General features: G+C 39.1%; 1 protein-coding gene across 5 annotated transcripts in view; it reads left to right on the top strand.

Annotated features, from left to right (window-relative positions):
* LOC137975736 (inactive peptidyl-prolyl cis-trans isomerase FKBP6-like) overlaps window positions 1-12,500 on the top strand; it is a 45,598-nt gene that overhangs the window by 13,675 nt on the left and 19,423 nt on the right. For all 5 annotated transcript variants that reach the window (XM_068822912.1, XM_068822913.1, XM_068822915.1 and 2 more), the window contains 7 exons: window positions 2,236-2,351; window positions 4,279-4,396; window positions 4,831-4,914; window positions 6,441-6,572; window positions 7,157-7,227; window positions 9,069-9,128; window positions 9,280-9,339. In XM_068822912.1, coding sequence (XP_068679013.1) covers window positions 2,236-2,351; window positions 4,279-4,396; window positions 4,831-4,914; window positions 6,441-6,572; window positions 7,157-7,227; window positions 9,069-9,128; window positions 9,280-9,339 — 641 coding nt within the window. The remainder of the gene's footprint in view (window positions 1-2,235; window positions 2,352-4,278; window positions 4,397-4,830; window positions 4,915-6,440; window positions 6,573-7,156; window positions 7,228-9,068; window positions 9,129-9,279; window positions 9,340-12,500) is intronic.

The raw sequence follows: 12,500 nt of genomic DNA, 5'->3' as shown, positions 1-12,500 counted from the left end.
ATTTGTTATGAACAATGCTCATCATTTTGGTTGGTGTAAACTTTCCAGTTCAAAGCAGCTGGTAATAATAATAATAATAATAAAAAAAACATCTTATTGTTCCCTTTGATTTTTAGAGTTCTCTCTTATCCCTTTCACCCCTAAACTGGCCTAAACCAGCCATACTTAGTATTTTACTATCTAACGCCAGGCAATTTTACTCATCAATGGGGAACCCCCAGGAGTCAATGGGTTAATATTTAAAAATAATACAACAATTAAAAAAATACTAATATAACTAGGAGTAGTTAAGCAAAGGTTAGGATATACGGGCTGGACGATTGCAAAATGAGGCACACCACAGAATTTTGACCCTACAGATGCATAGCTCGTGCATCAAACACTTGTTAAGAATTCTGATTACCTAGCTGAGAAACTGGGCGTAGGAACTGATGATTAAAATCTAGAAGGGATCATATTTTCTGGATGAGTGAAATATATCTGTCAAGATCGAGTTGAACTAAGGAACACAATGGACACATGCATGTAATGAACACAACATGATATAATCAATAAAACAAATATACCAAATGGTATAACAACAATGGGAACGCTATAAATGTAAACACATGACAGCAGGTTTCTAAAACGTATATAGATAATCAATAGGCCGTATCACAGTGCTCGCCGCCATTTTGTTAAAAAAATACAAAGATAGTAGAAACTCTAAAAGTTCAACAGTTTCTGCTTAGGTATTCTAGATGGTGTACTGTCTTTCTAAGATCAAGGCACAAAATCAATGCTTGAATGAGATGGATTTGTTGCAGCTACTGCTTCAAATTTCCAAGAATCATATCTAGATCTTCGCGATGCTACTGATCTTTTTAACTCGTGATTTGACTCTGCTTGTTCTGGTTTAGTTTCTGGTTTAGTTTCATGCTTTGATCTTTTACTTGGGGACCAAACTGGGTCATGATCAGATTGTGGCAAGACAGTGCCAATCTCAAGATTTGCTTTCACTCGGGCGAGATAAAGCCCATTCTTTAGCAGAAGCTGTGCCTTGTGACAACAGTAAATTTCTTTGGAAAATAAGAGAGTAGGTCCAGCGTAAACCTATAACATTTAGACTTTGAGTAAAACTCACCTTTAGTATGTCAAAAGGGTCGCAATCTTGAATCTGATTATGCAAATGAAGCAAACTGGTCTCCCCTTCTAAATTACAGTAAAATTGCGTACATGCACCTCTGTGATCATGTTTTGACAGCCATCACATGAACACATTGCCGCTTGCACGTGTTTACCTTTCGAAGATCACCTACACCCAGAGAACTTTGGGTAATTTTGGAAGAGTAATTCTTGCCATAAATTTTGAACAGACTCTGAGATTAGGGTTGTGGGCTCTGTTTGAGCCCGCAATTATTTATTTTCGTTGAATTTGTCCTTCAAATAAGGGTGTCACAAAAACCTCAGACCTTGAAAACTCAGTCCTTAGACCCCTGAAAAACTCAGATCCCAGGGTGTCTTGAAAACTCAGACCCTGTTATTGTAGTGAATTTTTGCTATTTCATGGCATTATGTAGTACAGTTAATTTATATGTCACTGATGGCTACCCTAGGTCTTTTCACCTGCCAACAACTGAGGAAATATAGAAATTTAGAATGCTTTTGTACGTGAATTGGAATGAAATATTTGCGGCATTTCACAGAATGATGTGTGTTGCGTGATACTTTTCACGGTACAGTGGCCGGATTTAATGTCAAACATTTGTACACATTTGGCCGTGACAACATCATGCAACAGTGACCAGATATTCTTAAAATGAAAAATTAACCGGCAATAGTATATATATATATATATTAACTGTACTACATAATGCCATGAAAGCGCAAAAATTCAGTAGAATAACAGGGTCTGAGTTTTCGAGACACTTGGGGATCTGACTTTTTCAAGTGTCTGAGTTTTTCAATACACCCGAGGGTCTGACTTGTTCGGAGGTCTGAGGTCTCTTCAAATAATATGTAGAATAATATATTATTTCAGATCTTGACAGAATACAGTATGATCGCCTTGGCCTTAAAATAATGGCCCATGTAATGTGCGACCTTTCGTGTCTATTACTTACCTTTATTCAATATTATTTAATGAAAATATGGAGGTTCGGAAAATAATTATTAGTTTGACCTACTTGTGACTGGTAGGTCCGGGGCTAATTCCATTGATTCTATTTTTTGTTGTAAATAATTTTTCCTTTCTAGCGGCATTTGAAGATGAGGAATCACAGTATTTTGATTCTGAAGATGTTTTCCAGCAATTGAATTATGAGTGTAATGACTTTGGGGACGATTCAGGATCCGACAAAGATGAGGATGTGGTAATTGTCTTTTTTTCATTTCTATGACCCAAGAATAAGGGCCTGTTTACATTTCCATATAAATTTTATTTTTTCAGCCTTGCATTTACATGATAGGTGAGTTAACCCATCCAACCAGGGGTGCATTTTGCCATATAAATACTTGAAGGTGGGGTAACCCACCCATCCCCAGTTGACTTGTCTCTCTATATACTTACTGCCTTTGCAGTGATAATAAGAAGCCACAGCACTGAAAAGTTGAAGCAAAAGATGCTAATGAGAGTAAAATAGCATTAACTGCCAAAATGCATCTTTCACTCACCATTTTGCCTGTCTACGTACTTAGTGATCGCGTCGCCATAGCCTTGAGAAAGGTCCCCCTGTTCCCCAGGGTGGTAAGATTGCTTGTAAACACAAGCTTTTTTCGAACCCACCTCAGCGGGTTACCCAACTACCCAGATTACCCCCACCCCCATGTAAACAGGCCCTAAAGCACTTAGTCTAGTTAAACAGACTGTAATTAAAAAATATAATTTAAGTGTTGTTTGTCCTAACAGAAAGTGTTATTGTTTGTTAACTTTGAGACATTTTTGTGGGAAACGTGCTGACTACTTTTGAATGTGTTTCTTACACTAATCGATAAGAGCACATGGAGAATTTGTTTTTACAGTTTAATTTTTTATATTTTGTGCATTAAGCAGGGAAATGTCATAAGTGATTTGCCAATAACATATTTCTCTTAATAATTTGCGATGTTTAGTGAATTCCCTTCTTTCTGATTAAGACCGTATTTGTACTTTTATTTCAGTGAATTGTTTTACACCGCTTAATAGATGCGTATGACGTATCAAAGTTTCTGATAAATGAAGGAGAGAAGTGATCCTCGCATGTATCTGGACAATAATTATTATTATAATTTTAAGCAAAAATTGCTTACGTAATTATTATTGTCTTTTATAGACACCTGAAAAATCCAGGTGGCCTCAAAGGGGTTTGAACTCATGACCTCTGTCAGTGATTCCATTGCAATTATGCTCTACCAACTGAGCTATGAATCCACGCAGTTGGGAGCACTGGTCAACTCATTGGGCTCATAATTATGTTCCTGTGAAGGACTCGATTAATGAAATAAAACTTAATAATGTATGTTTGGAGTGCAAGGTAGAGACGAAGGCAGGGGTTTCAATAACTTCTGAAATAGCCGTCCATGATAGCCCATTGAAGGAGGCAGTTTGACAAGTTTATGATAGCATTTTTAGTGAAAATCAAGGCAAACTAGCTGGCGGTGTGAGGCAAAGAAGGCGGCGGTATACCGCTGGTAACCGGCTTCTATTGAAACCCCTGCGAAGGAGGGATGTTATCCCTTGCATGTATCTGGACAATTTAACCAAGGATAATAATAATATTATTATTGTCTCTTGCATGTATCAGGTACATTGTAGCTGTTATGGGATCCTATTGAAGCAGGAATCACCGAAACCACCCCACGTTTGACCCCACAATACAATGAATACTAACCGACAAAGATTGGATTTTGAGATGAAATATTGTTTTAGGCCAAATTAGGCCTAAGATGTTATAGCTCCCAATCTTAATCATAATCTTAATCTCAATTAATTAGTGAGAAGGGCCTAATTAGACCTAAAACATTATGGCTCCCAATAATCTTAATCTTAATCTCAATTAATTAGGAGCAATTATAATGTTTAAAAATGACATTTAATCTCAAACCCAACCTTTGTCGGTTAGTATTCAGTTTGTATTGTGGGATCATGCATATTGTTTCGGTGTTTCGCGAATTGAAGCCACACAGCCATGCAGACAGTGTTCCATAAGATGGCACCTGTATGGCTAATTGAGTTTTTAAGAAAGTATGAATTGAAGTGTGGGACAGTGATCTTTTTACTCCTCCTAATTTAATCATAATGTGATGGTTATTATGTTCCAGACACCTTTTAAACGTATGGCTCGAAGAATGGAGGATGTGACAGGAGATGGTGGAGTTCGGAAAAAAATTTTAAGGCAGGGCACAGGACCAGTTGTGCCACAAGGAGCAACTGTCAGATGTAAGGAGTGATAAATCAAGGTTTCCCCCTTGGAAACATCTTTCTGTTCTGTTGTCCATTGCAACCTCAATAACACCTTCCGGGATTGATGCCTTTGTGTGCATCTTTTATTTTTCTATGTTAGAATTCTTCAGCTCTGCCCACACTGTTTAGAGTGGCCAATCAGAAGAAAGCTATCGTTAAACAAAGAAAAAATAGCAAAAACAATGTATGCAAATTGTGCAGATTGATTTAAATTGATATAAATGTGAGGCGCCTACTGCTGAAGGGTTACCGGTATTTCTAAATATAGAAAGATATGGGCAAAGGTTGACTCAAGGACATTGTGCATAGGGCGCCTCCTATTCATGGGCTCCTGAGGAGAGCTAATGTTATGAAGCAAAAAAATTTATATTATTTGAATAGTTATTGTTTCTTGGATTTTTTGCTCATAGATCATAGTAATGGTTACATCGAGTTTAACGACGAACCATTTGACAGTTCCCGGCTGCGAAACCGACCTTACGTGACTAAGCTTGGTAAAGTATAAATAATTATTATTCAAATTTTTGTTGTACTGTCAACCTGTGAACATGTCTGGCTGTCTGTTTATTAATTGCGTAATTGCATGCATTGTTTTGATCAAATTGAAGGCCATATTATGCAGCAAATGGGCAAATGAAAATAAGACACTAAGATCCTACAGAGATCCTTTTGGTTGATTATATAAATGACGTCTGTTAACTTATACCCCATTCACACCAACAAGACATGTTTAATGAAACTGGGTTTTACAAAATGAAAATCAGTCATGTGCAGAGAAATGTAGGAGTGGCTTTTACATGAGATTGAGGTGAGTTTCAATTTGTGGTTTGATCTGTGCTAAATTTGTAATTGACAAAAATCAGTATGTACATGGATGATGATTTAAGAAGAAAACAATAATATTAATAATTTGAACTGTGTTTAACTAAATATGTTAAAAACATGGCTAAGGTTTGGTGTGAAAAGGGCATTAAAAAGTTTTCAACAGTTGTTTTACCTCCCAGGATACACTTATTCAAGAAATTAATGTATCAATGTATCAGGTTTTCAGTTTTCATAAGTGAAGGCAATAATAATGATGAGCTTGGTGTAGGTGTCCGAGAAGCCGAAGGCGTCTGTCCAGCAACCGAGTGCAGCAGGGAACCAAGATATTAACCCTTGAGTGGCCTCCACTCAGGCACTATCTCACTTCTAACCAGTGGAGACTAAATGGACTTACCCTATCCTAGGGCAGGGAGCATAGCAGACAAGTTACAATTGCAAGATCACACAACTCAACAACCTCGTTCCCAGGGTCTCTCGGGCGAGGAGAGACCCTGGTAGGGTCTGGTCATGTGCTTCCGTGACTATTGAAAACACCAGGGAGGGGTCCGCTCTAAACAAGGAATTTGTCGTGTTTGTCGCATTTGTGGCCTTAATTCATGGTGTTGTAAAGTTCGTCCAAACACAGCCTCGGCTAAGGCGAGCAATTCTTCAGTGGCCTTCTTGAACAGATTTTTACAATGTAAAACGTCTTTGACTGAACCGCACAATCTACAGCAACAATCTGTCCTCCTCGGATGTATATATTTTCTTCGGCGTTTGCAAACTATTATCGCCGGACATAGCCGCAGAAGAACATATGTTCACATACCGCAGCATGTGAAACTTGGTTTGTTTTGGTGACAACACATTCCGCACTCCCGTAGTCTCAGTATAGACAAAATTCTTACTAAGCTGCCCCTCCCTTCATTGGATAAATTGTCATCTCCCAGATTCAGGGAGACACGTGACCAGACCCTACCAGGGTCTCTCCTCGCTCGCCCCAGGCATTAAGATGAGAGACCCTGGGAACGAGGTTGACAACTCAACACAAGTGAAAAGCACTGATTTCTATACGAGAGAGTCATGAAAACCTGTATGTCCCTGTGACCGCCCCCAGTGGTGTGTATGGGAAACTGCTGGACCACGCTATCTCAGATTTAACTTGGCCTAGATTGGTACATTTTAGTCATGCAATGTTGTACATGTATGTTTCCAGATGAAATTTTACCAGGCCTCAGTGTTGGAATTAGCTCAATGAGAAGAGGCGAGAAGTCTCGATTCCTCCTCAGTCCCAAGTATGCATTTAAGGAGTTAGGGTGTCCTCCTCGGGTTCCACAAAATGCTACAGGTACCTGTGCTTACATTTATATTAAAGACATATGGTATCCATGACTATTAGCTACCTTCGATGGAAGTTTCTGAGGTTTGCTTAGCCACTAGTTTAAAGTTGGCAAACTTAGCATCTTTGCTTAGATGACCAGTGAGCTTTCAAATTGCTGGAACACCAGACGAGAGCCCAGAACATGGGCTGAAAAACACCCTACAGTAGGTCTTAACTGAAGGTAACTGAAGAGAAAGTGCATTAAATTGTAGATGCTATCTATCATCACTTGTTTCAGGGTTTGAAAGAGTAGGGGGCCAAGAACCTTTACTTTCTCATGTGCATGCACAGGCTATGGACTGCATGTAGTAAACCTCTCTATCTTACTTCTGACATTGGAGGGCAACCTTTGCAAGGAACCCTGAGTTGAGGTTCTCCAACCTAGGAACTGAGCCTAATAGGTTAATATGTCACCTCTCCCTTTTGCGAAATTAATTTAAAAAATTGTTCTTCTTCGCTTTTCAATTTTCTTAGGGATTCATCCTAGCTGTCAAGTGCTTCTGAAGTGTACTTTGTGTAAAAAATGTCTCTTCTCTCATTTAACTTTATAGTTCTTTATGAGGTGGAATTACTCAGCTATATCGATCACAAGGCAGCTGATGACTACGACACCTTTACAGAGGTAAGTCTAATACCTGAAATGGTTTTAATTATTTTAGAAAAAACCTGTCAACTGTTTTGAGTTACTTACCTTCTGCGCCCTTATCTGTCTTTATTGTGATTCATTACGTTTAGTGCCAGACTGGTTCAGTTTGACAATGTGCTTTTGTTAGTGGCTACTTACAGGGTTGTCAAGGAGAACCTTCCTCTCTAGGACTGCCTGGTAGCTCCCCTGCCAGATAGCTCCCCTGCTTGCTAGCACTCCAAGAAAACCTTATGGCACCTGCTCTGCATGATTGACTGTTTATTCAATGAATCTGGTTTGGTGGTTAGGATTGAACCTAACCAACAATAATTATTTTGCAAAATTTACTTCATGCTACTCATAATGCCCATCGGAACTTATCTTTGTTGTTGCCTATTGTTGCCTACGTGATTACATCCTCACCAGGGCTGTCATTATGTTTTGAAGAAGCTGGCCACACAATGAAAGTAGCTGGCTATTTTTAACTGTGTTTTAGTCATTGTTTCACTTGGCATAGCCAACTATTTTCACCATTATGGTCATGGATGGCCAAAATAGCCAGGTGTCTGCAACTAATGACAGCTCTGTTCCACCAAAGGTATCGTCCATGATATTATCCCATTGACACCTCATATGCCCTAGGATGCCCCCGGTCTCACTCCCAGGGGTCAGTGGGTTAAATGACTTAATGACAGACCAAAAACAACATTTTTAGTAAACAAAAATGAAACTTGAGCGATACAATGTCACGCAACTAAACAATAACAAGAAATGACTTAGGGTTATGCCAGACCACAGTAGAGAAGCTTGAGACTTAGTGACTTGAAAATCGATGAAGATAGAGACTAACCTGTCTAATGAAAGGAGGAATCCATGGCAACAAGATAGCAGCCCTCACCAAAGGCACCATCCAACTGAATCCATCAGTTGGATACTCACCAATAATAGGAGGGAGGGGTGGGAAAAAGGTCTTTAACCCATTGATTCCTGAACTGTCCCTCCATTGATGAGTAAAATAATCTCACTGGTGTCAGACAGAGTACAGTGTAAGGTATCACTCCCAGGAGTGAACTGGGAGTTTAAGAAACCGTGACGGCAACAGCGACTAAAACGTCACTTCAAAATAAAAGTTTGAGCTTTTCTTATTATTTCGTGATTATGTGATCATTAAGAGCTCCGCACATTAATCTGAGGGGTGATCCAAAGCACCCATTTGGCTGCCTTAAAATAGAGTTGGTACAATTTTGCTCTAGGCATTTACCAAATAGACTTGGATCTTCTTCATATTACTATAATTGCAGGCTCTCAGTCTTCCAAGTCCTTCATCAGTTGACCCAATTTTAGCCAGCATGGCAGGTTTTCGGAGGGGAAGAGGGGTGGGGGGGGAGGGAGAACTGGCAAGAGAACAAGAACAAGGAGGGTGCGCTAGGAAGAAGAAGGGAAGGGAATGCCTGTCAGGATGCGATTGTTTTTTTGCATTCAATCTCCTAATTAATATTCATAGTTTACATAAGGCAGCTGTGAAATCTCAAACTGTTAAATGACATCCATTCAAATATGTTCACTCAAAAATTGCGCCACACTTGACGTTGAATTTAGTGAATTGGAGCAGGGAATTAGGTTAGTGATTGGCACAATTTTAATTCTAGCCGATCACGGATTTTAGGCTCAGAATCTGAGTGAAAAAAATGGATTTTAAAAAAGCTTCCTTGCAGGTGTTCTTTTCCTGTCTTCCTTGCCTTCCTCATTCTTCTGCCAGTTCTCCCTTTCCCTTCGAAAGCCTGCCACACAGGCTAACCCTGATGAAACTTACCTGTTGAAACTTTATATTTTGCCAGGAAGAAAGGAAACAAGCTTCTTTTGACCAACTTTTAAAAGTAGCTAATTCAGAGAGAGAGGTATGGGAACGAGTTCTCCTACTTGATTTATCATTTAGGATCATCATTTCTTGAACATCATGTAGATGTTTGTTTCATTCTCAACTATCATCTTTCCTCAGATTGTCATACAATTCAATGTCCAATACAAAGCTCTAATTCTATTTTTCAGGCTGGAAATGACTTCTACAAGAGAAAACAAGTAAATCGTGCCTTAAGTAAATATCTAAAGGTACTCTGTGATGTTGTTGTTACAACTTCTTGAATTATTTTAGGGTGCATTCAATTGACCCTGTATTCTGAAATTAGAATTAAATAGCATAAACTCTAGATTTTTCCTTAGAAGTAAATTGAGGAAGGTATTTCAGTGAGATTTGTGATGAAATGATGGTAAAAGTCTTTTACCGTATTCTGATAGCATCAAAATTATCCTAGGACAATTAAAAAAAAAAAAGGCTTATATTGTAATTAGAGCCAAGTGAATGCAGCCTTAATTATGACCTGACCACAGAATGATATTCAGCAGAAAGTATGCTAAATATTAATGAATAGTACTTACTGTAGTTATAGTTATCCTCTAATATTATTTAAAATTCCATATTTTTGAAACAGCCCCAAGGAGTCGTCCATTTATCCTCATCATCACCATTATCATTTGCCCTAGGTTTCCGTAAAAAAACTACCATAGCAATTACCTCTTTGCGCACTAACCTTACATGCTTGAATATACGGTAGACTTGCAAACAAGTCGACTTCTGGACACAATTGCGAGCTAGCGAAGCGAGCCTCGTTTTCTCCACGACCGCGGACCACACGAGAACGGACTTTGAGAAAGTATAACCATACAGAGGTCGAACCCAAATAAATATGGGAACTACATCTTTAGAAAGGCCAAAAAGCAAAAAACGGATAGGTGGCTGATGTAACGTTTGTTACGACCTGGATGGCTCGGATTAAATTACAACGCTATAACTCGTGGAGTCGGGACGCCATGTTGATTTCCCAGCGTACCTTTATTTGCACAGGCAACCCAATATTACACCACACCCCTCTTTACGGGATAAAATAAAACAACGAACAAATACAAAGGTTTGGGTTTTTCCTTAAGTCTTCTGTTTGACTAAAACCTCTGGATATGCAGCGTTCAAATATAAGGTAAAACTTAACGAACTGTTAACAGTTTTCAATATATTTATTTGGTAGCTTTACAACTCTACCACTTCTAGTTGTCTTAACGTTCTTATCTTGAAGTGGTCTTGCAGTATCTACGCTGTCTTCTGGCTTTGGCTCTTCCAGACGTTCGTTTTGCTGCTTTTTGTCCTTGGGTTCTTCGTTTTGGGTACTATTCTCGTTTGGGAGCTCAGTTGTCTCCTATTTCGTCTCAATGTCGTTCGCAGGGTCTCCGTTGTGGTCATGGACTAAGAGACCCTGGGAACTAGGTTGATTTCGTGTGACCTTTCCTTTCTCAGTAGTCACATACATGTAGTTGCTTCTTGTTGCTGCATTTTCTTGGATTGTTCCTTTAGATCGGGACTCCATTCTTGTTCTCCAGTGTCCAAAGATGGTAGTGGCCTTGTTCCATGCTGGGAGTCAAAGTTCCTCTTTTGTCTTTGCTTGATAAGATCATCTTTAGCTTTAAGGAGGCTCGAAAGGCTGATTGAATTAAATTTCTGTCAAAAGTAGTGCGTGCAACGCATCGGATGTGAAAATACGGCGTAAAATCGCGCGAACCGGAAATAAAACTTGCGGAAAAAAATTGTCTTTATCTCAAAATTTTGCACGGTGACCTATCTTGATTTTTTGCATGCACGTATCATTCACGATGGCACATAAAATAAAGCTTAAACTTAAAAGTTTAGGGGAAAGTTATCTAGTACAATTTTCTGTAAACTATAAAAAGCCCTTTTTCGATGTATCTTAAATTCTACTAGATAACTTTTTGTCATACTCGCTAAGAAGTTAAAGAATTCAGGGAGATTTCGAACAAAGAAATAAAAACGGTAGGTCACCGACTTAGTTTTTCAAATAATTTTCAAAAACTGAAATTTAGAGGGCCTTTTTGTGGAACTGGTGTGTTGCCATGGTAACCGATATGACGTCATAAGTGCCCTTAAAGTATTACCCAACAAGAGAGTTGCAAAGATATTTGTAGTTTGCCTACACTATAGCAACGAAAAACCCTTTCGAGCCCCCTTAAAGCGGTGCGGTGGGCCTACAGATGGTTTCAGCTGGTCTGTTACTAAAGGTATTGTGGTCTCCTAGTTTTTCTGGACATTAAAAGTTGAGCAGGTGAGTGACCATGTTCTAAAGGAGCTGATCTGTAATTTACCCCTGACAATGTCATATGTCTGGCTTTCCTCCTCTGTTAGGGTAAAAGAAGCAAAGACATAATCAGCTTGATCACCCATAGAGTAAATTAAGGTGTTCACTTGGTTTTTTCCACTTTTCTCGTCAAGGCGCGTGGCCTTTCTAAATCTATCAAAACGGCGGATCCATTTAGGCCACTCTTCTGCTTTGAAGGAGAATTTTTCAGGCGGTGATAACTGGTAGTTCGCCAGTGATATTCGCTGTGTTACACTGGATGCGTCATTAGCTCATTCCTCGTCTCCCGTCGTCGTCTGTTGGTTCAATTCTTTGAATCAATTTTTCTTGAAGTTCTTGGCGTTCGAAAATCTCGCTTCTTGACATTATGTAATGTTTGTCAAGACCTGGATGGCTCGGACTCAATTACAAGGATATAACTCGTGGAGACCGCACACCATGTTGATTTCCCAGCGTACCTTTCCTTGCACAGGCAACCCAATTTTACGCTGGAGCTGACTTGCTCTATTAGTTCGTTTTTGCATTAACTCTTCCTCAATATTCGGTAGAAGTGTGAGAAAAGTTATTTAGAATTAAAATATGTTTGAACAGTTTTCACAAGATCTGAAACTTTTTTTTTTTAACTTTTTGTTTGAATTTAAAATAATTCATCAAACATTCATGAGCAAAACAGCCTATCAAGTGACCGATAAAGTGTCACGTGTACGAGCTTTAAAAACTGGTAAAACACTCCACATTAGAATTCTACGTGTGGACGCAATTTTTTTGAAAACGGAGAAAAAAAGAACTTTGCGTATTTAAACGAATACGGATACGTGTGGACGGTGCCTTAAGGCACACAGACAAATGCAATCCATAAGGTTTATTCTGGTTTCTTTCGGCCTCGCACCAGCGGCAGGCATAAACAACCCAACTACCCGATTGATTACCCGATTACCTGTGACACTGCCGGATACGAAAAACCAAAACACCGCTGTAAGGAACCAAAACTGGAAACGTATTTCCCGAACCAATGCAGTGCCACAAACCCTCGGGGGTCTAAAGGGCTTCTTGTTACAAAAGAATAACGAT

This window comes from Montipora foliosa, chromosome 11, assembly GCF_036669935.1.
Source record: "Montipora foliosa isolate CH-2021 chromosome 11, ASM3666993v2, whole genome shotgun sequence".
Taxonomy (NCBI): domain Eukaryota; kingdom Metazoa; phylum Cnidaria; class Anthozoa; order Scleractinia; family Acroporidae; genus Montipora; species Montipora foliosa.
The sequence above is the reverse complement of the archived record's forward strand: the minus strand, read 5'-3'. Positions and strand labels throughout refer to the sequence as shown.